The sequence below is a fragment of the Nyctereutes procyonoides genome, unplaced genomic scaffold (assembly GCF_905146905.1).
Source record: "Nyctereutes procyonoides isolate TBG_1078 unplaced genomic scaffold, NYPRO_anot_genome, whole genome shotgun sequence".
Lineage (NCBI taxonomy): Eukaryota > Metazoa > Chordata > Mammalia > Carnivora > Canidae > Nyctereutes > Nyctereutes procyonoides.
Window position 1 is genome coordinate 53,428,537 of NW_026575046.1, and position 25,340 is coordinate 53,453,876.

At 38.1% G+C, this 25,340-nt stretch overlaps 1 protein-coding gene and 1 long non-coding RNA gene across 7 annotated transcripts in view; one reads left to right on the forward strand and one right to left on the reverse strand.

The window, feature by feature from the left end:
- The window catches only part of SHLD2 (shieldin complex subunit 2), a 35,537-nt gene extending 15,241 nt beyond the window's left edge, over positions 1-20,296 (reverse strand). For 3 of the 5 annotated variants that reach the window (XM_055325555.1, XM_055325554.1, XM_055325556.1), the window contains exons 1-4: positions 18,781-20,296; positions 14,863-14,970; positions 5,891-6,085; positions 5,594-5,728 (exon numbers count right to left, since the gene is read on the reverse strand). In XM_055325555.1, the coding sequence (XP_055181530.1) occupies positions 5,594-5,728; positions 5,891-6,085; positions 14,863-14,970; positions 18,781-20,296 (1,954 nt within the window). Of the gene's footprint in view, positions 1-5,593; positions 5,729-5,890; positions 6,086-14,862; positions 14,971-16,011; positions 16,143-18,228; positions 18,236-18,780 lie in introns of those variants that run through there. The other 2 variants (XM_055325559.1, XM_055325557.1) reach the window with 2 other exon arrangements.
- LOC129509717 (uncharacterized) lies at positions 876-20,327 on the forward strand. Of its 2 annotated transcripts, XR_008664388.1 has the most exons (4): positions 876-5,344; positions 13,394-13,524; positions 16,009-16,152; positions 20,193-20,327. It is a non-coding gene; the product is annotated as an uncharacterized LOC129509717 (long non-coding RNA). The 2 variants fall into 2 exon arrangements; XR_008664389.1 differs by lacking the exon at positions 16,009-16,152 and having other exon boundaries at positions 884-5,344; positions 20,193-20,312.
- Positions 20,328-25,340: the final 5,013 nt, after the last annotated feature.

Below are 25,340 nucleotides of genomic sequence, written 5' to 3' on the forward strand. Positions count from 1 at the left end.
AGGCGGAGGGAGAAGCAGGCTCCCTGCGGGGACCCGATGTGGGACTCGATCCTGGGACCCTGGGGTCACAGCCTGAGCCGGAGGCAGACACTCAACCGCTGAGCCCCCCAGGTGTCCCTGGAGATAATTTTAATTGAAGTTTTTCTAAAGATTTCTTGGTCTCTTAAAACAGTCATAATTTATCATAACCAACTGCTTCTCAGAGTAGCTAATTCCTGTTTTGATATCTACAGGCAAAGGTTTTTAAAACTAGTAAGGCATAGAAATGGACACACATCCGCCATAATCAATATCTCTCACTGATTTTCAACACCTTCATTTTCTTATTTAACTAATTTTTCCAGGATAAAAAAAAAAAAAGCATTGAGAGACAATTGCAGCACGTATTTTTAGTTCCCTCGGCCATAATTGTAATGGTTAAAACTGCAGTGGCACAGAGCTTCTTGACAAATAGTCCCTATTCTATTTTAATACATTCAACTTTAAATTCTAATAAAACAAAAGTATTTCTTGGCACTAAGTCTTCTAATAATAACAGCTGTCTTTTTAGTTTCCACTTACTTCAGGCCATAAATCTAATTCACACCCTTCCCCACCACCACCTCCTTAGTTTTTTCCCTTAGTTTCTTCTTAAAAAATGGAAAATCTTAAAACAAGTCAGTAAAGCTGTATAGATAGAGCATCATTAGAAAGAGCTAAAGCATATATATTCCAAGTCACTGCTTAAAAACAATCACTATTTTTAAAATAGTTTGCTTCAGGGATCCCTGGTGTGCTCAGCGGTTTAGCATCTGCCTTCAGCTCAGGGCGGGATCCTGGAGTCCCGGGATCGAGTCCTGCATCAGGTCCCTGCAGGGAGCCCGCTTCTCCCTCTGCCTGTGTCTCTGCCTCTCTCCCTGTGTCTCTCACAAATGAATAAATAAAATCCTTAAAATAGTAAATAAATAAAATAATTTGTCTTATTACAAAATACATGCTTCTAAGTTAGAAATCAGATTAAATAAATAAAATAACAGCCATTATCTCAACACCTCCAAATAAACACAGTTAACACTTTCAGTGGACATCCAGTTGTTTCTTTTTTTTTTCATCCAGTTGTTTCTAATTTGTCTTAATATGCCAAATATATTTTATATGTCATTAAGTATTATTCTATATTATTTAAAATACTGTACAGATATGCCAAAAATCTTAAAAATTATTATAACAATTCCCTATTTGGGGGCATGTTGGTTATTTTTTTTTAACTGTTAGAAAAAATACTGTGATAAATGCATTTTTAGCTACATCTTCATTCATAGCCACAATAAATTCCTAAAAGTGTAGTTATTAGGTCAAAGGTATTCCAAATTCGGTTTTCATATGCATTGTCGGTAATCTTTAGGAAAGGTTTTGCCAATCTACATTTCCAATAGTTTATGAGAGTAGCTATACCCTTGTATGTTCTGTATCAATTTCTCAGGAGAAAAATCATGTACTGTCATTATTTTATGTGTGTGCCTTCAATTACTAGTAAGTCCATTTTTTTTCATACATTCATTGGCCATTTTTATTTCTTCTTTGGGGACATCCTGTTCATATCTATTACCCATTTATCCTTACAGATATTTGTCTTTTGCTTTTGAATTATTTTCTAACAAAATGCAACATTTTCTTTTTATGGCTTTTCACTTGCCTTTTAATTTGGTATATGGTGATTTTTATGTATAGTTCTTGTTGCTACGTTATGTTCAACCTACCAATCTTTAGATTACAAATAAGTTTGCTTATATTTTCTTCTACTACTCATTGTTTCTTTTTTGAAAAAAAATATTTGAATCTCTAATGCACCTGGAATTTATTTTGGCACAAATATTAAGTATAAATTTAATTCTATTTTTTTCTCAAATTGTTAGCTATTTCAAACAGTACCTACCTTCTTTTTTTCAAAAGGAAAAGTTTGCTTTATTTCTTAGTTATAAACAAAATGTATTTACTATAAAATATACAGTAAGACAAAAGAGTCGTAATAGGTGAAATAAGATTGACAAATGTTCTAATATAATGGGTATAATAGGTATTATAATAGGTACTTCTTATATTACACTCTATATACTAAATCTGAAGTTTTTGCTAAATGAATAAAAACTAAATGCAGATTCACACATGCATAAAATTCAAACTAAAGGCATAAAGAAAAAAACACAATAACCACTGCTAGCATTTTAGTATATGTAGTTTCAAATTATTTAATGTATACACACACTCATGGTCCCACTTTATTAAAATGGGATCCTATTATACATGAGATTTTATAATCTACTTTTTAAACTAAACAGTAACATCACATACATCTCTCCAGGCTAGTGAACATTCCTATCTTTGGTGGTAAATACCTTTGTGTGTCCACTCAGACCACAAATGACCCTCAGCTGTCCCCCACCCCACCCCACAAAAAGCCCAGGCATTCCTATTGTAACTTCCCACCCTGTCCCAGGGCCACAGTTGATTGGATCTTACTCAATCTGGGCAATCAGATATTCTTTGCTGGGAATTTGGAAATGGACTGGTCTCTTAAAAGGAAAAGGAAGATCAAGGGCTACAGGGTAAGCATCTTCTGCTGGCTTCCATGTGGTTGAAAAGCAGAGAAAGTCTGCACTGAGTGACTAAAGCAGACAGATGGAGAAACTGCAGCTCCCAGTTCCAAGTGCCCGTGAGCCCATCACGCTCTTGCCCTATGTACTGTGAGATACCCCTGTACACTCCATATATATGCCCCCTAACTGCTGAAGTTAGCCAGAGAAGAGTTCTAGTTTGGGTCACTGACAGCCCTCTGTGCCCAAGTTCAAATGGAATTTATTAATACATTTCAGGAACTGGAAAACCCTTGTGTGCAGCATTTTCAAACTTGTGATTTCTTTTCTTATCATTTGAAACAAAATTTTTCCCTCCTCAAACTTGCTTCTCTTAGTCCTTAAAGATCGGAAATGTTGAGTGAGTGGTTGCTGATCTGTATTTTAGTCTTCATCCATCCATCCATTCATTCATTCACTCATTCATAAAGCATTTACGAGGGCAGGCAGAGGGCTATGTAATGAGGATACAGGGATGAATAAATAAGTTTGGTAGAATGCTTGTATTCACAGAATTTATGATCTATGTTATAGATTTTTTGTTATTTATTTATAATCTATTCCTATTATTATATAAGCTATGTCATATTTATAACCTATGTCAATTACCAAGCAAGCAAATAAGCTGGATAATCCTGACTGTGTTAAGTGCCACGAACGGACCTCAAAGAGTTGATCTGATAGTGATTATGTATATACGTATGAGGTCGCTCTGAGGATATGATCTTGGGAGCTGAGAAATGAAGGAGACATCATGTGGGGAGCTGGAGGGGAAAGCACTCCAGGTAAAGGAATCATAAACTCAAGATCCCAAGGCAGGAAAAGGACTGGCAAGTTCAAGTATCAGGAAGTAGCTGTGTGCAGGTTAGACTAGCAAGTCTGGGGGAGGCTGGTAATGGAGACCATTTGTATTACATTTCTATATTTAAATTGTGAAGTAAGGGTGTGAGTAGATTTCAAACCTCCATAAAGACAATTATGATTTGCATGAAGTATAATTACAAATGTTGGGATCATTTGCATTACCCTGTGCTTAATTAATAATGTCACGAGAATATTATAATTTGTTATACTTTTTAAATTTTTTTTTTTTATTTTTATTTTTATTTTATGATAGTCACACAGAGAGAGAGAGACAGAGGCTGAGACACAGGCAGAGGGAGAAGCAGGCTCCATGCACCGGGAGCCCGACGTGGGATTCGATCCCGGGTCTCCAGGATCGCGCCCTGGGCCAAAGGCAGGCGCCAAACCGCGGCGCCACCCAGGGATCCCCTTTTTAAATTTTAGACTTAAATACCTTCAGAATTTGAATTGGAATGGCATTTAGTTCTGAATAGCTTATTTTATGTACCCAGTTATTCCTAAGAAGTGTACAGTATGAAGTCTACCTTCATCAGGACCTAAACTGTGATCAGAGCTCACTACAAAGCCCCATGCCTATTTCAAAAGAATGTGAATTTGGGATTTCTTGTAATTCTCCCCCAAAACATCAACTCTGATCAACAGTATTCAATGATGACTACGTGATGATCATTTCTGATTATATCACCTAAATGTGAGTTTGTTACCCTTAGAACAAGTAAAACCAGTGCCCAATATGGATGTTAATGCCACAAGAAATACTAAACAAATGGATAAAATGCCAATAGTTTCTGAAAGTAGAATCACTTACTTAGATGATTCTTCAAATTGGTACTTTTGAAAAGAACAATTGTGAGGTATTGAGGTGGATATCAAAACTTAAAAATGATGGTTATAAGTCAAGTATGCTGAAGGAATGAACGAACAAAAAACAATCTTAATCCTGGTTTATCTTAATTCCTGGTTTCACAAATTTCCAGTATTAACCTAAATACCACAGAATTATCCGGAGACAACTATAATGACTCTTCTACTAGCTAAATAACTACTACTTTTAGAAGAACATTCATGTTAAGCATGGAGCAATCTGCTCTGCTACAAGCTCCATCACAAATGGAGTAACACCATTGACCTACATTTTTGTTTCACATGCACTAGACTCATGTCCCCGGCTATGATATAGTGGTCAACTGACACATGTTTGTCAGATTTCTCAACTGAACAAATATTTACTATTGTTTGATCCTAACATGAAAGTCAAAAGTCAGACTTATCTCAAAGCCTGGTTAGAGGCTATTAATGATTAAGGGAGAGAATGTGACAGATCATATGCTTAGATAACTATTTTGTAGGGAGAAGTTCGGGAAGAGACATTAACTCTTTCAAGGAAAACAGAATGACTCACACATTTAATCTCTGGATTAATTCAGCAGGATAAAATAACTCATAAGCCACTAGTTAAACCATCTCTGACTATTTACAACGAAAGGATCTCACAATATCAAAATGAAGATATTATACGGTTTTATTGAAACATCAATGCCATTTAATTAAATTTATCATAAATTATTAGTAACTCCTGCTTTAAGGAAAAATGTAATCATGGGTCATATTTTAAACATAAGCATGCTACAGATGGCTAATAGTCCACGCTTTTAAAACAACTGGTATAAAAACCTGGAACACACTAATTTATGAAACAGGAACATTGCGACTTGAAAGGGTTAATGCAGCTCCCCTAACATCTGCCTTATAACCAGAGAGAAGTTTATCCATCAGAGTACTCTGGCTGAATAAAAATTGTAGAAGCTTCTCCAGATTTCAATTTTTAAAGAACGTTTCCGGAAGGAGATAAGATCTTCACTGAAAAGGTAAAGTAGTATACCTGGGAATAAATGGAAGCTTTTCTTTGCCACTCTTAATTGTAGAGGACTTTTTAGATCACTAAATTGCTTACATGAGATGTAAAATCATAAGAAATCTGAGGAAGAACAGTTATGATTGCCTACTATTTCAAACGTAGCCTATCTTCTTCTCGTAAGATGTTCTTCATCTTAGGCTCTTAAGCATTAATCATTTACCTAACTATAAATAGGTTAAATCCTTTTTGGTATATTTACCTTTTTTCCTTTGAAGTTGAGGGTACCAGGCTGCTCCAGGACCCCATAATACAAGCACATAATGTTGACCTTGGACCTGTTCCACTGTTAACATAACTTTCTTTTGCTTCTGTCCTCTATAACTGTATAGTGCCTCTGGAAAAGAAATATTTCAGCTAGCATTACTTAATCACACAGAACACCATACTTTAATGTCTGATGATAAATAATAGTAATAATCAAATAATATACTATCAAAGTCTTGTATCTTAATTATTTTATAATCTAAAATTAAGAAGGTGCCCCCCAAATATTTACCGGTCAGTACAGTGATATCAACGACTCTTAGTACTGCATGGACTAGTATGTCTGGCTGCAGCCGCTCCAATTCTACAAATTCTATGCTGTTCATTTTCTGAGGTTGCCTCTGAGGAAGATCTCTGAGATAGGAATGTTCGGAAGACACATATGCCAGTAAGTCTTGAAGTACAACACCATTAACTATACCGGAATCTAAGAAAGAAAAAACATACCTGTGTATGAAAGATGGCAAAACTCTACCTTCCTAACAACACAATATTTTCTTAGAAATGTATTTTATGTTGTAAAGTGTGATTAAAAGTAAAACATGCTTTCATTTCTAAAAATATTAACTTTTTCTTAAATGTTTAGGTGCAAAAATATGCTTGATATTTTTAACCAAGGGAATTAGAATTATTCACTGTCTCCAAAACAACCTGCCCAGCTCCCTTCTCTATTTTGTTAATGATAGCATTTTTCTATGAATTTCGGTGATTTTCTATGAATTTCAGTATTTCGGTGATTTCTTTGACTCCTCCACTACCCTGTTATACCCAGTTGTTTCCCTAACCCCTGCAGTCTGATTTCCTCTTGTCTCCCCCGACATCCCAACTGCTACTGTTCTTCCCCAAGACTCTTATGTTTCTCATCTGAAATACTCTTATGGGTCACCTAACTGACTCTTTCCCTGAACAGGCCTGCCTCTTCCCCACTTCTAAGCCTCCATCCTCACCACTATCACTGGCTGCAATGCTGTCATCCTCTCTGCCTCTCTAAATACAACACAGAAAAGCAATCACTATAGAGAGGCTCCTAGTAACTTCTTCCCCCAGGGCTTTTATCTCCAGCTCTCATTTGGCATTCGAGCGTGTGCTACATTGTAATATTTCTCTTTTTTAAAAAAGATCTTATTTATTTATTCATGAGAGACACACAGAGAGAGGCAGAGGGAGAGGCAGGCTCCCTGCAGGGAGCCCGAGGTGGGACTTGGTCCCAGGACCCCGGGGTCACGACCTGAGCCGAAGGCAGACGCTCAACCACTGAGCCATCCAGGTGCCCCTGTAATATTTCTCTTGATTGTTAAATCAGATGTTTAGTTCTTTGGTCATTATATCATTTAAATATTTTCCTTTATTTTTTAATTATTTGTTTCAAATTTTTCTCATTTTTTGAGCTATACTTTACATACAATAAAATGCATAATTTTAAGTGTACAGATTGATGAGGTTTGCTGATTAAATTTTAAATTCCCTGAAAGAAAAGGAAGTATATTTGAATATACAGTAGACTGTTGACCAAAATAAGATCCTAGCAAAAAGCACTTAAATACTTTTTTAGAAGGTTGGGTCTATCTGCTGATTTCAGTAGGAATGAAACAAATGATTCTTCTTTCCTTCTCCCATTAATATTCTCATCCTAATGTATTTCTTGCACTAAAGCCTCATTATTCATTCACTTATCAGGAGACCATCCACAACGAGCCAGGCATTATGTCAGGTGCTAGGGATACAAAGAGGTATCTTGTCACGATACCCACACTGAAGGAATTATCGACCTCGAGATAGTCAATAACAAACACTGGGCTGAGGGGGTGAGAGATACACGTAAGCCCTCCTAAGAACACACAAAACCACCGCCCAGCCAAGTTGGAAGAGTCTTTATTGAAGGAGTATTTTAGCTGGGTTTTGGAAAAAATGTCCTAGAGTTTTCTAGGTAGTAGATGAAGGAGGGGGTATATTTCCAGGTAAAGAAAAAAGGGATCTGTATTCCTTTATATACTATAGATGCTTCTGGTAGTCTGATGAAGCATATGAATTCATCATCAGAATAACAGTTTTAACAGCCTTATTGAGATATAATTCACATACATAAAATTCACCCTTTTAATGTGTATCATTTGGGGCATCTGGATGGCTCAGTCGGTAGAGCACACAACTCTAAATCTCAAGGTAGTGAGTTCAAACCCCATGTTGGGTGTGGAGCCTGTTTTAAAAAAATTGTTTTTAATTAAAAAAAGATAGGGGGGGCAGCCCGGGTGGCTCAGCGGTTTAAGCGCCGCCTTCAGCCCAGGGCCTGATCTTGGAGACCCAGGATGGAGTCCCATGTCGGGCTCCCTGCATGGAGCCTGCTTCTTCCTCTGCCTGTGTCTCTGCCTCTCTCTCTCTCTGTATGTCTCTCAATAATAAATAAATAAAATCTTAAAAAAAAAAAAAAAAAGATAGGAGATCCCTGGGTGGCTCAGCGGTTTAGCGCCTGCCTTTGGCCCAGGGCGCGATACTGGAGTCCCAGGATCGAGTCCCACATCAGCCTCCCGGCATGGAGCCTGCTTCTCCCTCCTCCTGTGTCTCTGTCTCTCTCTCTCTGTGTCTATCATAAATAAATAAATAAATAAATCTTAAAATAAACAAAATAAAAAAAGATAATGAAGTGTATGATTCGTTTTTTTTTTAGTATTTCACAATGTTGTTCAACTATTGCCATCATCTAATTTTATAACATTTTCATTACAAAATCATATTTTGCAATGCATAAAATAAGATTGCAAAACCAACCACGTGGTTGGAAATAGAGCAATCATGTGCCTCATTAGTACATTTGATAACAAAATATAACAGAGTATGTAACAATTACCATAATTTCAAACCAGTGACAGGCATAAATTATATTCAAGTTATTGGGATGCCCGGGTGGCTCCAGTGGTTGAGCATCTGCCTTTGGCCCAGGGCGTGACCCCGGGGTTCTGGGATCGAGTCCTGCATTGGGCTCCCTGCATGGAGCCTGCTTCTCCCTCTGCCTGTGTCTCTGCCTCTCTCTCTGTCTCTCATGAGTAAATAAATATTTTTTTAAAAAATATATTTGTTATCTTTGACAATTGTAATGTGATATGGTGGCCAAGACACAGGCACTGCTGCTACTACTGTGCATTGTTGATGCACAATGGAAGCAGATGCTTGTATTCAGTTAGCTGTCGGAGAAAATAGAGATGTGATGCCTTCCCATCCACGTTCATGGACCCTTTAATGCGGAAGAATCAATTTTCACAGACAAGAGTAGGAGGAACATTTAGGAGGCTAGCAGCCCCCGGCGGGAGACAATGAGTGCTAGAAACCAGGCAAGACTGTGGAAAGGGGTGTCAGACCCGTGAAAATAGTTTAGAGGTGGAACCCAAGGGACAGTGAGATGGAGAGGATACAGAAAAGATGAAAGATGGTATCAAGATTCCTTACGCAGCTGAGCGCACGGATGAAAATAAATAATAAATGCTTGAAGGTTTTTAGAACCTGAAATCTATTCTAGTTAAGACGACTCCATTGGTCAATGACTTCTATGAAGCAATGGTGATATCACTGACAAAGGCAAGGAGCGTAAAAGAGAAGAACAGATGGCGGGAAAGAGCAATGAGAGCAACAGAGGAAGCGAGAAGACCCATTCGATTACAGCAAAACCCAGTTCCAAGCAGCTTTGACCGTGGCTCCAATTCGTCCACCAGACATCCTGATCCCTCTTTTGCAATATTCCAGCACGTGTGGAATCAAAATTCAGATGGGTTCAGATTCTGACTCTGTCAACAATGAGTTCTGTGAACTTGTACATGACTTCTCCGGGCTTAATTCTTTGTCTACAACGTGGAGTTTTTCGGGGAAAATACAAAGATCTCTGATATCAAATTATTTATCCCTGCTTTATCAGACAGAAACACGGGATTACTTAGATTCCATCTAAAACAGTCTACTTCACAGAAACATTGTATTAACCTTTGATTTATACATTTAACTTAATCATTTCAATTTAATAATATTTAAGATAACTTTATGTCCTATCAAATTATCAGGACTAGGTTTGTAAAATACATAACACCTCACCATAATGAGGAAAGAGCAGAAGTCTTTTCCAAAAGCACAACATATTGATCGGAGGTAAGAATGTTCTCCTGAGTTGTAGCCACTTGCAAACACAAACACAAACACAAAAACCTAACCAAATTGATGTATCCTTTCAGAAGAAAAACAATTACAGTATTCTCAAAGTATCAACTGATAACCATTCCCCTAAATCAAACAAAAAAAGACTATACTTTAGCTACCAACCTGTGTAAAACAGGACAATATAAATGTTAAGTATAAAAACAAAGAATTTAAAGTAACCTTCAAAGCTTCTCTAATTTGGGACACCTGGCATGGCTCAGCGGTTTAGCACCTGCCTTCGGCCCAGGCTGTGGTCCTGGGTCTCGGGATCGAGTCCCACATCGGGCTCCCCACATGGAGCCTGCTTCTCCCTCTGCCTGTGTCTCTGCCTCTCTCTCTGTGTGTTTCTCATGAGTAAATAAAGTCTTTAAAAAAAATTAGCCTTTAAATACGTTGAATATTACTTACAACTCATTTAGCTCCATAGAAATAGGCTCTCCCAGATGTGGCAATACTTCAAATACTCATAATAAAACATCATTACACTTACATCTTTTCAAATGAGAAATTGCCTTTTCCATTTTGTTGCTTCCAGTTTCCAGGCTGTTGCTAACCCACGCCCCCCCCCCCCTCCCCGGGGAAGCACTTCCAGTAACCAGACCGCAGCACTCACGCCATCCCTTCGTCCTGGGCCTTGCAGAATCCAGTCCATACACTGCTTTCAACAGTTACTGAGGTTTGATCTTGTCTTCACCCCACCCTCCTGTGTAATTATTTTATTCACGCGTAGTACAGTTGGGTTCATTTGTCAGTGTTGGTGTTCCCTTTGAGCTGCCCCCTCCACTACATTTTAGTTGGTTTTGATGGTTTTACGGTGGGGATAGGAAGCATCACTGTGAGTCAAGGCCACACAAAGAGACCCACTCAGAGAAGTGTTACTCCCTCCCTTCAATGTTACCCTATTTCCATTCCCTCCTTCCTTCTGTCCTTTTCCTACCCATTCTCTGTAGGTAACTAGTTTCTTTGGTTTGTTTTTTTCTTTCCTGCATTTTTTTTTTCACAAATGAGGAGATACACGTACATCTTATTCCTCCCCTCCTTCTTACACTAAAGATGGCATACTAGGTTTACTTCGTTGAGCTTTGTGTTTTTCACATAGCAGTATGTCCTGGAAGTCACTTCCTGCAGTTCAGAGCTCCGTTTCATTCTTTGTCACGGCTGCAGAGTACTTCACTGCAGGAATATACCACCACCTGATCAGTCACTCTGCTACGTAGGGGCGTTCTGATTTTTCCCAGGGTCTGGCAATTACAAGCACTGCCCTGAATAACGTTGTGCGCGTGTATTTTCTCATTGTTGTATCTTCAGGACAGACTCCTACAAGTAGGCTGGCTGGGCTGAAAGCTGACTAGATAGGTCATCCTGTTAGAGCGCCAAATAGCCCTCCAGGAGAACTGCGGCAATTCTCATGCCTGCCAGCAACGTACAAGAGGGCCTGCTTCCCTGCCGCCTAATCATCCGCATAGGCCGCCATATTTTTTAATTTTTGCCAATCAGATAGTGGGAAATGAGATCTCTGTGTAGCTTTCATTTGAAAGTCTCATGTCTTTTTCCCATTTTCCTATCAGTCCTTTGTCATCACTCAATTTGTAGGAGTTCTCTATATATTAGGAATATCAGCCTTTTGTCTAAAGCATATGTTGCAAATATTCTAAGTTGCCAGTTTTCTTTTGACCTTGTTTATGGTGCTATTGCTCGGGCAAAATTTTATTTTTCTATGGTCAAATTTATCAGTCTTTTTTTTTTTTTTACTGTTTCTAGATTCTGAGTAATAGCAAGTTTTCCCTACACCAAAATAATAGAGAAATTCATCCGTGTCTCCATCTAGCAGTTAATGGTTTTACTTTTTATATTTAGATTCTTAATCCATTTGAAATATATCCTTTTATCTTGTGTGAGATACTGTTCTAATTTTGTCTTCTTTCTAAATGACTATCTGGTTGCCTCACCACCATTGATTAAAAAGTTAACCTTTACCTCAGTGACCTCAGATAACATCTTTGTCATATACTAAATTATATGTATACGGGTCTAATTATGATCTTCCTATTCCACTGGTCTATTTGTCTATTTATGCACCAGAATCACATCGTTTTAATTATAGAGTCTTTACAGTTTAAAGCCTGTCTGGTGAGCGTGGTCACTCGTATGCTTACTTTTTCAATGTTTTCCTAGCTATTCTTGCATGTCTGTTTTTCCATATGAACATCAGTATCAAGTTGTAGATGCCATACAACAACTTCCTAATATTTTTATTAAGATGGCATTGAATTTATAAATTAACCTGTGGAGAACTTTACCATTATAATGTTGAGTCATCTTATCCATGAAAAGGGAATGATGGGTTTCCATTTGTTCATGTCCTTATTCTTTCTGGAGTGGTTACAATTTTTTCCTTATATAGGTTTTGCAAATTTCTTGTTAAATTTATTCGGAAGTACTTTCCTTATTGCTTTTGCAAATGAGTTTTTCCCTACACTTATGCCCTCTGTATGAAGGCTATTGTGTTTTTAATTTCATCTTTGACTCCCTGGAATTTTTCAGATTTATCAAAGCATTTGTGCATATAGTTTTTACTCTTCTTCACCCATTCAGATACCTCTTCTTATCTAGTTGTATTGGTTGGTAACTCTGTATATTGATGACAAGTAGCAGAGAAAGTGGACATCCTCATTTTGTTTCTTACCTTGATTTCAGTGGAAATGCCTCTAGTGTTTCTCCATTAAATAAGATACTGACATTAGGACTAAATACAGCTATTTTATCGACACAGTACCAATTGTAACACTGTATTAATACTGCATTTATTGATACTGAATAAGAAAGTATCCCTCAATTCTCATTTCCTGGAGCACTTTTTATGGTAAGTGAGTGTTAAATTTCTCAACATCTATGCAGATAATCATATAATATTTTCTTTAGATTTATTAATATGATATTCAATATTCATGAATCTTCTAACATTGAATATACCTTTCCATTTCTGGAAAAAAATCCTACTTGATCATTATTTCTTTAATGTGGTGCTAGATTGTGTTTACTAATTTTTTTAGACTTTTTATTTAGACTTCATGCATCAAATCTCATGTATAAAACTGGTCTGCATTTTTATTTGTAATGACTTTATTTGGTTTAAGGGTCAGTGTTATATTTGCTTTCTAAACGGAATTAGGAAGTTTCCTTCTTCAATACTATGGAATAATTTTTAGAGCATTGGAACCATCTGGTCTCTGAAGGTATGGGTAGAGTACTCCTGTGAAACTGTCTAGGCCTGGCAGCTTTTTTGTACATTAGTTCTTTAATAATTGTTTCTATTTCTTCTATAGAAACTGGTCTGTCTAAACTGTATCTCAAATCCATCTATTTCTCATTATTTCTACTGGCTACCCATTACCACTCAGCCTCAACTACTATAATAACTTCCTAACTCCCTGATTCTGCTCAGCCCTTCACAACCAGATCTATGGTATTCTCCATCTTTCAGAGCATTCGCCCTCACCCGCAAATATTATATTTGAATGTCTGTTTAGTTTCCACCTTGTCTGTCCTCCCGCAGAAACACCAGCACCATGACGGCCAGCACCAGGTGGATGCTGTTCACCACTGTACCTCCAGTGCACAGCAGTGCCTCAAACAACGTCAACACTAAATACGTATCAACTGGGTAAATGAAGAACTCCACTTTAGGTATTTTCCGAGAATATGTCAGTGCTGATTTCCAGCTGACCAGCTTCCCTAGAACAGAGGGAAATCTCACCCCTTCCCAAACACCACAGTTCTTTTCTGCTTACCCTGCCTTTCTTTGAGAATTCTTATTATTCATGGGTTGGAATTCCATGCTGTATCTTCCATATGTGCCTTACAACTTTCTTGTTATTCTAAAGAATCTTTTCCTTAATCAGTATCTTTCTATATACCAATAGCTATTTTTCTGTGACACTGTTTTACTATTCTATCAAATCTATTCTGCTTATTTCTTCTCCTGTTAATACTACTATATGGTTATTTTGTATTGCATGCAGTTTCAATGCCCCATGTTCATTCTCTCATTTAATCCTCATAGCAACCCTATGAGCTACACATATGTATTTTACTTCCCATTTCACAGATGGTACAGTGAGGTTAATTAAGTACCTTTGCTGAAAGACATAGACTGTGGAAGTGGTAGGGCCAGGATTCAAATCCTGCTCTATTTGACTAGCAGGTTATACTGTCTCCCTTATTGTGTTTTCTTTTTTATTTCTGGGAGGAAAAGACAGCAGCTGGGCTCTACTCTGAATAGCTTATTTTAAGAAAAGAAATGGATGTCAGAGAAGGAAAGTAGTCTTGCCTCACAGTGGTGGACTGAAAAACAAGGATACGGACCACAACTGTCTGACTGCAAGGCCCATGCTTTTCTCATTAGCTCAAGGGTTCCTAACCACAGGCTGGGAAATCCTACAGAAGAACTTCAGAGATCCATGGAACCATCTGGAATTATATGCAAAGTTTTGTGCTTAGCTCCCTAAGTCCGTTTTTCTGCAGAAACAGCCCATAGCTTCTCAAAGAGAACTATGCCTCCCTAAAAGGCTAAGGACCATGGTTCTTATGTGGACTCTAAGAAAAGTATGAAAATGGAACCTGAACCCCAATATTTCTCAAAATATTTATGATTTACAATGCACAAGTTTATTTTTACAAATCCTATTTTTTTTAAAGATTTTATTTATTTATTCATGAGTGACACAGAGAGGCAGAGACACAGGCAGAGGGAGAAGCAGGCTTCCTGTAGGGAGCCTGATGTAGAACTCCTCTGAGGACCCCGGGATCACGCCCTGGGCCCTGGGCCAAAGGCACACGCTCAACCACTGAGTCACTCAGGCGTCTCTATAAATTCTATTTTCATTCTTGCTAAAGAAAATGAACCAACACTGGCCAGCTAACCTATTTAGAAAACATTTTGTAAAACTGCCATTGTAATTCCATTTTCTAGTATGCGTATATACTTTAAATACTAAGAATTATCATATTTAAAATGTGTCTTACATTCTTCAGGCTGGACAGATGAGTAACTCCCAAGATTTAATAACTGACTGGTAAATGTTGATTGTAGTATTGTCTCACCAACCCAATGATCTTCGTGAACAGTAACATCTAGAAAAGAGAAAAAAAAAAGTTCTGATTATGTCATAAATTCCTTCACGTTGTAGTTAACTTAGCAATTGTAGCAAGATATTATCCATGTCTCTCACATGCCAGGCAAAAAAAGTTCACAAGGGTTAAATGATCTGCCTAAAGACACAAAATAGTCAAATAGCAATAACAAAATTGCTTCTGTATATTTGAACAGTATCAGTATGGAAGCTCACTGCTCCACAAAGAATGATTTAATGGCTTTGTTTACATAAAAGAAATGTTGTAATGTCTATTTTGAGAAATTAAAAGGAAATCATTTAGAGCCAGGAAGCAAAGCAATGGTTCCAAAGCAGTAGTGCCTAGGAGAGTAATATTTAGTATGCATTTATCTCTTCTGCTATAAACACATAAGAATATTATATAAGGCATTCTTAAGGGAATTCGATTAATTTTTTTCCCCCTCAAAAGCATGGTAATCTTCATCTCTAGATGTTAAAAGTGAAAGATTCTGGAAATAAGGAATACTTTCCAATAGGAAAAGGAGAGTTGTATGAACTGAGATGCACTACAGAAGAATCAGAGAGTGGAACTAAATATACTAACAGGTAGAAACAATTTCAAGTAGAGCAAAAACTGTTAAGTTAGAGACAGAGACAGATGGACCCCAGGCAGGATATAAGCAGTGTAAAAATTGCTAGAGGTATACAGATATCCTAACAGCAGCAAATTTTTGAGATAGTAAGAAAGAAAAACAAGGATGCACAAATTCTAAGTACTTAGTTCCAAATTTTTACCCAAACCATACCCAAATAGTTGTAATTTGTTAGTTCTATGGAATTAGCCAGGTCAATTTAAATGTAAAGTCATCCTGAACTTCCACCTCTCCCTCCCCACCCTTCTCCTGACTACCTCTTGAGTTTCCCCACAGCCCTGTCAATACTATTTTATACTATACATTCCTTTCTCTCCTAGCAGGTCCCCTTCCCACCTCGAATCCATTCCCCCAGTGCTAGTGATTTCTCAAGAAAATTAATGTGATCCATTTACTTGTTTAAGAACTCAGCGGCTCCCCACTGCCTGGCCAGGAAGAGCGAGCATAGCATTCTAGACTTCTCATAATCTGACCATCAGGATGCCTGCTCTTCAGAACAAATTTCAAGGAGAGACTTTGGAAATCTAGGTTGTAAAACCTTTGTTCAGGTGAGTGACTTGCTAATCACTGGTGATAGGGTAGGGTAGAATTCACCGGTCCAGTCTTTGCCTCCAGGCTCTCCCGATTCCCACTCACTGATATGTCCCAGAGTGTCTCCTATTTGTTCTTGAAAACCTGTGGTTTTCCAGTTAAGTGCCAGGTCCTCTTCAAACTCTGGCCAGACAGTCCTCCCTTACAGCACCTCTTCCTTCTATTGCTCCAAGTATGATGGCAAAATGTCAACTATATCCCTGAACATCATGTGATCTGGAATATATCTGGGCAGAAAGATGTTCAATTCTGGGGTGCATATCAGTAGATAGTATGAGATATCCCATGTAGAGATATAAGAATCTACAATTACATGCTGTTAATTAAAATGGAATTTCATCCATAAATTCCTATGTAAATGTAATTTCAGAACTAGGACAATGGAAAAGTGTATTTCTCTTTTTTTCCATGAAGTTTCCATCTGTCACACAAAAACAAAGGAAACATTCAGAAATTGGTGAACTAGGGGCAGCCTGGGTGGCTCAGTGGTTTAGCCCCTGCCTTCGGCCCAGGGCCTGATCCTGGAAACCTGGGATCGAGTCCCATATGGGGCTCCCTGCATGGAGCCTGCTTCTCCTTCTGCCTGTGTCTCTGCCCCTCTCTCTTTCTTTCTCATGAATAAATAAATAAAATCTTTAAAAGGAAGGAAGGAAGGAAGGAAGGAAGGAAGGAAGGAAGGAAGGAAGGAAGGAAGGAAAGAAAGAAAGAAAGAAAGAAAGAAAGAAAGAAAGAAAGAAAGAAAGAAAGAAAGAAAGAAAAAAGAGGTGAACTAGATAGGTTTTTTTACCAAGGAAATAAGGCAAAACAGAAAAAACTGATTTTTTAAAAAAGATACTCATCGAAATAATCTAAATACCCTATAACAGAAAAATGGCTAAGTAAAGCAGTAAGTCACGTGATAAAAGGTTACCTAGTTGCTAACAACTGCATGGACACTAGGAAAAAACACAGGGATGGCAGGTTTGAGATTCCACCTGTCAGGTAAAGTCCTCCTGTGAGGCTCACACAGTGACAATAACCATGGTCCTGGGCCTGGTTCTCTCCTGATAGTCTGGGAATCTGATTTTGTCAGCACCCCAAAAATAGATTTCAGTTCTGCAACATAAGCTCACATTAAACAAGTTAATGAGACAAACAAACAAAAAACAGAACACAATTATTTAAATTTACAACGAGGCACTGATTGCCACAGAAACATTTGCAGCAGAGTCTCATGTAGGCGGTCTTATACCTGGGAAGCCAGATGGTAAGCAAAGGGCTGCCCGGTGGGCACTGAATCAGAATAGAGGGAGCTAGATGAACTGACTTTCCAACAAATAAGACATGGTCAGTGGGCGGGGACTGCGCTGTGATTGTCGGCTACAATCCCACACACCTCTCTATGAGAAGCTGCCCCTGACAATCTTACCTACACACCGAAGGTGTTCTAGACAAGGCCTTTATTCCCCCAGCAAACCACTTGGTAAGAACCACCAGTGACTGCCTTATGTTTTCTTTTTCTAAGCTTCTAAGGCCCACCCACCCTTTTTTTTACCACATTCTTTCTTTAGATATGTTATTGAGCTTAATCAGCTTCCTCCCGCCTGGGACTCATCCTTAAAATGACTAGAATCTCTGTTCTAATACACTGTGTATTTATTTTCAATTAATGAAGAACATGTACAAAAAAAAAAAAGTTAGATGTCTTAGGTCCGAAAAAGCAGCAGGATAAAAACTATATGTTCTATTTATGATTACAACTGTATAGTAAAAATATGGGTTCTGGAGACTAGGTTGAAATCCTGGCTTTGCCAGTTCCTAGATGTGTGAAACTGAGTTTACTGCTTTACTTTTCCGGATCTCAGTTTCCTCAAAGTGAAAATTGGGGGCTAATGATCAGTACCTTCTTCACAAAGCTATTGTAATGAACTGATATACATGTAAAGTTTTAAACAGGGTTGGACACAAAGTAAGTTCCCAATAAATACCAACTAATTATATATGTATGTATACACATTTTAAGGAGCAGAGGGAAGATAACTGGAAGGTAACACTCCAAAACTCTACTGGTGGTGCTATGAGGTTGGTTTAATATCAGCAGTTTTCCCTTTCCATATATATTATTAAAATATGATTTTAATAATTAAAAACACAATAGAAAGTCTCTATTGGTCCCCTCAACAAGAATGTGATGTGTACAGCATTATCAGGGATTAAGTAGTAGAAACCCTGTCCTTTCATCCTAAGACTGCTAATATAGCTCAGGAAAACACTTAAAAAATAAGACATCCATAGACAAAACCATAAGAAAACAAATAGCCTGATGATATGACCTGAGTGCTGACACAGTGAATGAAGGGGAGGAGCAGCCAGGGAAGGCTTCTCAAAGGTGAGTGGAAAGAAGGGACAGAACCAAGAAGGCTAGAGCAAAGGCCCAGAAATGGCAGGGACACGGGATATGGGGCGGTGGTAATTAGGAGACCAACCAGGATACTGGATAGGGATGGATCATGCTGGTTCCCACATAGGCACACGGTAAAAAGGCTTAGAGTGCAAGGGGGAGAAGCCTACAGCTTCAAACTGGCACTAACCCGTGATGACCTTACCTGTGAGCAAAATTATATCTCCGGGAAACACCGTAAGTGCCCAAAATGCTGCAGTCCTCCACAGAGAGACCTTCTTCTTAATTCCTGACTGGTCAGTTACCGCAATTGTTGCTAAAGGCACTTTACAGCCAGAATTTGGTCCAGATTTTATATTTATTTCTTTCACATGGCATGGAGATAATACCATGACTAAACAATTATACTTCCGACTTTTAGAATCACAATTTCTTATTAAAGATGTTTTTGTAATGCCCCTAAACTTCCCATCTCTCTGGTTCTCTGCTGCAGTAGGATCTCCTGCATTGGAAACCAACTTAATTTTCTTGAATGGTTGGAGGACTCTGGGCAGAGTTTTGGAATGGCTCAACTTCTCTTCAGGGATCCAACTTCTTTTAACAGAACTTTTGTGGAAGGTATTGAGCTGGGAACACAGCATTCCTGAGCCATATGGCTCAATGCATACATCACTGGGTGGCAGTTCATCTTTAAAATTGAAAAGCTCTTGAGATCCTATATTTTCTTCAAGACCTTTATCAGGTTTCATGTGAGTGTCACTACTTTTTGTTTCAGGACAAACAGGACTAAAGAGTTCAAGGGAATGTGCTTCGTTTTGTCCACTTTCATATCCTCCTGCAGAGTCATCATTAGGCTGAATCAAATTATCTTCAATTATTCTTATTTCCCTGTGACTTGCCTTTGGTTCACTCTCCATGTTTACAGTCCCTTTATTTATAGAGTTCTGTCCTTTAGACTTCCTTTGAGATAAAAAAGCAACCTGGCTGGAAGTCATTATACTAAGAAATTCAGTATCAGTAGATATTTTAAGGTCTGTGACCTTTCTAACAGCTTCAGACCTTGGCTTATCTTCTGTCTCCAAGGAAGAGAACTCTGGACGCTGGTTTTGTACCTCATGATGCTCTGTTGGTGCATACTTCGTCCCAACAGCTCCTGGCCCTACATTAATTTGTTCTGTACTAGAGACCAAATCTAGTTTAGCTGTACACTTATGATCTAACTGAAGGAAGTTTTTTTGAAAGTTTTGGCCAAATGTATTTGACTGATCTTTATGCTGTTCGTCTGTAATTTTCTTATCTTCGCTGAAAAGCTTTTGATACTTTTCTTCTTCAGTTAAATGTTGAGCCTTGCCCTTAAATCCACATATTTGCACATCGGAGCTAGTTGTATCACTCACCCCTGAAGGGGGACTCTTCTCGGATTTTACGGTCTGTGTTTCAGAAATACAATGTATAAAGTCTTCTTTCACATGAACAGGTTCACTCATAGAATTTGTTGAAAAATGAGCATTAGGAAAATCTGGACAGCCATTAGCTTTTAAGGCTTGATAGTCCTCAAGAGTTTCATCCCTCAGATGTAAATAGTGTTGATTGTATGACAGATGAATTTTTTTCCAGGGGTTCTCAGGAGACCTTAAAGAAGTTCGTTCCTGTGATACTGTCATGTTCAATGGACCAACTGGAGCACCCCAAAAAATGTGGACCTGAGATCTTCCACTCATAGTTTCTGAAAAAAATTAAAATGAGTTTTTTCTCAGTAGATTTTTTATATATTAATATTAACTTAATAATATGCCAACAGCAAATGTAATATAAACTATGAATCAAAAACATAATTAATAAAGGTTATTTATATTGGTATTCCATTTAACTACAAAATTCATAAAAATATAAGAAATCATAAGGAGAAAACAAAAGAGCCCCAAAAATCCTCATCTAAAGACTCTCTTCAATAAATTATATGAAATAGTGAAAAAAAAAAGACAAAAAAATAAAGCTAAGTATACTAACATCAAATGGCATTTAATAACATGTAAAGGACAATTTAGTAGGGAAGGAAAAAGAAAGCATTTGTTTCATTGTACTATAGTCACCTTTAAATTTCCTGTTTTCTTTACTCTGTAGATTATTTCAGTAGCTTTGGGGCCTCCTTCCTTTAACTGTGAACCCAATTCCCAAGACCAAAATAGAACGCTTGAACTGGAAGGGAGAGAAAATACAAAACTGAGACTTGAGGTTCTCTTCAAAATGTAGAAGTGATTGTGTCATCTGTGCTCACGCCAATCTGTGAGCACAACTAGGAACTGCTTCTGTGTTTTTAAATCTTCTCTGCAATACAAATAAAAAAATTAAGAGTAGTCATTTTGTAATACATGGATCAAAGAAATTCATTGTGATTTAAACTTTTTGTCATTAACTATGGTGCCTGATATAAGTACACCTAAGTGAGCATCATATTTACTGAAGCTAAAAATGAGGAATAGTACCACTATTTACTTCATTATTACTGACTTTCAAAAGGAATTTATGAAATAGATCTGGCCCTAGAGCTTGCTAAGAACTTTTTCACAGTGCTGCAGGGTCAAAAAGATAGATAAAGTTCTCGGCCTGAACAAAAAGGAGAGGAAAATAGTGAATGTAAACTAATACTTTAAAAATAATGTACTAAATCCTACAGACTATAAACAGGAAACAACCATCTGTTGGGGAAGAGAGCTGCTGGGGAAGGCAAGCGCTGTGGCTGAGAGCATTTAAACAAAACAAACAGTGTCTGTAAAAAGCAGAGTTAAGCAAAACCATGGCACAACTAGGGGCTTTTGATCAGAGTACAGGGTCCTTTGTAAAAAGGTAAGGTTTCAAATCATAAAAAGTCCATATGGAAGTACAAGGAGTCTAGAAGTACACAGAAAGGAGGAACCGGCAAGAAATGACAACTGTAATCTCCAGTCCTTCTTATCATCCTTGAGAATTTGCTCATTGTCACCTTTCCAAATCTAATAATCTATCCGACTATAATTCTTGTGATTCCAGTATCAGTGTGGATGATCCTTCCAATTCCCTGGCCTCTTGGCTCCTTGACCTCCTCTCCTCCTTTGATTATATTTCTCCACCTTACCCCAGTTACCTATTCTTATAGTCACATACCCTCCCCATTATCAGTAACTGCACACTTTCCTAAATTCAATTTTAAGCTTATTAGTTTCTACCATTTTTCTAGTTATTCCCTCTAAATGCACTACTCCAGCAATTCTTTCAACATACGGGACCTACAACTGATCGTAGGGACCACATTTTTACAGCTTAATTCTTCACTTCCCTCCTTAACCAGCTTAGATCCTGTGGGCCAAGGTTAAAATCACTCTACCATACACCACTAATTCCACTGCTCTCCTCGCTAAGATATCTGCCCAGCTGAACTCAACCACTGGTTGAATCACCACCTACCCTGCAGTAGCCCAATGGCTACAAGTAACTAGAAAAAAAATACACTTTCATCTGAAAACAAGTCTCATTTTAAGTTCATGACCACTAACCTCCAGGTGATACCCAGCAATCATCTCTCCCTGTCCACTCACTAAGCTAACTCTTCCATGCCTCTTCATTCTTTAAATCTCCAGCCTCTCTTCTTGATCCTGGAGTGCAGCTGGTGACCATGCTACCCTTTCCACTTACAACGTCTTAGCAACATACCTACCAACCCACCTTGTCGTATTATACACTGTGCCCACCTTCCTGTCACTATGGATGAACTGTCCATGCTTCCCTGCAAGGCCATGTCTTCCTTACTTACATATTAGGTCTTATTCCCTTTTTCTTCCTCAGGCTCCAACAATTCTCCCCTTCTCTCCTACGTGATTGATTTTTCTCTCTGTACTGGAGCATTCCATCAACATACAAACATGCTGTTATTTTTTTCTCATGTTGTTACTCAGCTCCTTTGCCCCTCCAACCATTCTGCTCCTCTCTGCAGCAAAATTCCTTGAAAAAATTGTCTATGCTCCTTCTCCCATTTTCTCTTAAACCCACTCCTGTGGAGCTTTTGGTCCCAACCACTCCACTGAAATAGCATATTCCAAGGTCCCCAGGACCTTCCACAATGCCATGATAAGTCAATTCTCCATTTTCAGCTTACACAGCCTATCAGCAGCATTTGACACTGCTGACCTTGCCATCCTTCTTAAACCCTCTATCATCTGCTTTAGGGATACTACACCTTCTTGATTCTCATTCCACGTGGTACTGCCTCACCACGTGCTCTCTCTCGGGCTCCTCTGCTAGCTCCTCATCTCCAGAACTCTGTGCTCAACAACCTGTCCTTGAGTCTCTAAGCTCACTCCTTAGGTGACTTCACTCGGTCTCAATACCTTCTCTGCGCTAATGACTATCACCCATCACAACCTCTCCTCTGAACTCCTGACTCCTTAACCAACTTTGTACTTACTCTTCATTACCACAAAATGTCTAAAAGGCAGCTGTACAGAAAAGAGTTAACACAGCAGGCCTCAGACTACTGTCCTTAAAAAGGCTGGCTTGCAAGGTGAGCCTGGGCTGGCATCTAGGAATTTAGATTCCAGGAGGATTCCCACCATTCCTTGATAAGATTGGCTCACCCTGCCTAACCTATCTATGTAAACAATGTTATGATGAACACTTGCTTTCCTTCTGAGAGGCTGGGACTTTGGTATGTTATACAGATGATAGGTATGTGACCAGAACTCCTTAGAGAAATGGCTGATTTCAGGTCTGGAGCAAGAAATGTATAAGGTGAACCAGAAACATCATACCAGAAAGTAAGAAATCTATCAAAAACTACTAGGATGGTGTCAAAAGAACCCAGAAGCCAGCTTAAAGAGGTTCCCACTGGCCAAAGTTGAACAATCTGAGCATCATTTAGAATGATTACTATAATCATTTGGAACACACCAAATACGTTTAAACCCAGGAGTTCATAAAGATAACTAAAACAAACTCACTTAGTGATCACCTTGGGAGGACATTAGTGACTAAGCAATTGTTTTTGCTTTGTTTTGTTTTGTTTTTAGCAATTGTTTTTAAAAGCTGGTGAATGACGGGAAAGAAACTCTATCTTGTCTTTCTTTACTAAACAGTATCTCAAAATGACCAACTATTGGAAGAGAAAAATCTCTCTTTACAGAGGTATCATGATGTTAAAAAAAAAAAAAAAAAAAAAAGAGGGGCACCTAAGTGGCTCAGTCGGTTAGGTGTCTGTAGTTCAGGTCAGGATGCCAGGGTCTTCATATAGAGCCCTGCGTCAGGCTCCCTGCCGAGCTTCTCCCTCTCCTCCCTGTTTGTGCTCTTCTATCTTGGTCTCTCTCTCTCTCTTGCTCTCTCAAATAAACGAAATCTTAAAAATAAAGAAATAAATAAAATCCTTAAAAAAGAAAAAAAGGATGATCATGGGAGACTTTTTAAGCAAAAGAAGTTTAGAACCTAAAAGTCCATAAAGAGGAGAATGGAATATTCACCATGGGATATTCAGAGACAGATATGGCAGCAAAAAGAAGTAACCGAGAGTTATTTGTCAACATGGATACATCTTACAAATACAAGTCCCAATGCTGGGTTTGAACTTATGGCCCTGAGGGCAAGACCTGAACTGAGATCGACAATCAGACACTCAACTGACTGAGTCAACCAGGTGCCCCACAAATACAATTTTAAATGAAAGAAACAATTTGAAGAATATATAACTTTGGGTTATATATTCAATATATTCAATATATTGAATTTTTATATTTTAATAATTTGAGCATAGTTGACACACAGTGTTACATTAGTTTCAGGTGTACAACTTAGTGATTCCTATTCAACAAGTTTATACATTATGCTATGTATACATAGCATATATGTCCCTTAAGGGGAGGAATGGAGACATAATAGGTAAAGAGTACACAAAGGGCCTGAACTGTGCTGAACATGTTTGGTTCTCCTTATATTGTTCATATATATTTTATAATATAAAAAAAATCCTAGGAAGAAAAACATTGAGGATGTCATTAAGGATGATTTTTAATTTTTTTCTATATTTTAAAAAGTTTTATTGTGATTAATAATGAATATGGTTTATTTTTGTAATAACCCAAATCTTTTTTGCTTGGTAATTCAGGCTTTTCTTGCACAACCCCCAACTGAATATGATGGTCCAATAGCTGTAGAACAATGGACCTAAACCTAACCTTGCACAGCAAGAGCTGAGCACAATGACGGCAGTTAGTGATGTGCAAGCAGCTAAAACAAAGACAGACTGCAATTTTCAAGGTTTATAATGGTGAATTACTAGTATGGAAACAAATTCGTGGTAAGTTTAGGTGTCAAGTTTTGACAGATAAAAGAGGACGAAGCCTCCCTAAGTACTGTAACGATATACCTCACCCTATCTAATCCTCATAGAAGAACTCACATAAGGGTTAACAGGCACAGCGGGTCAATCAGCATTTTACCACTTATGTCACTTCAGATTGGCCACCAGGGGGCCCCCGAACAGCAGAGCCAAACCCCCGAGGTCAGAGGGGCAGTCAAATCAAGCACCAGAGGACTAAACCAGGCTGACAGGCAGGTGACAGTACTTATATTTAAATCAAATGCATAAAATTACTATGATAATGACCGTCCCTCTCTCAAATCTCTGGGTTTCTCTCCAATGGTTTCTTCCCTTTAATCTCAAATCTTTAAAAAACAAAACGAACAACAACAACAAAAAAAACCAAGCTTATATCTTTCTTTGTTCTTCCTGTTTATTCTTCA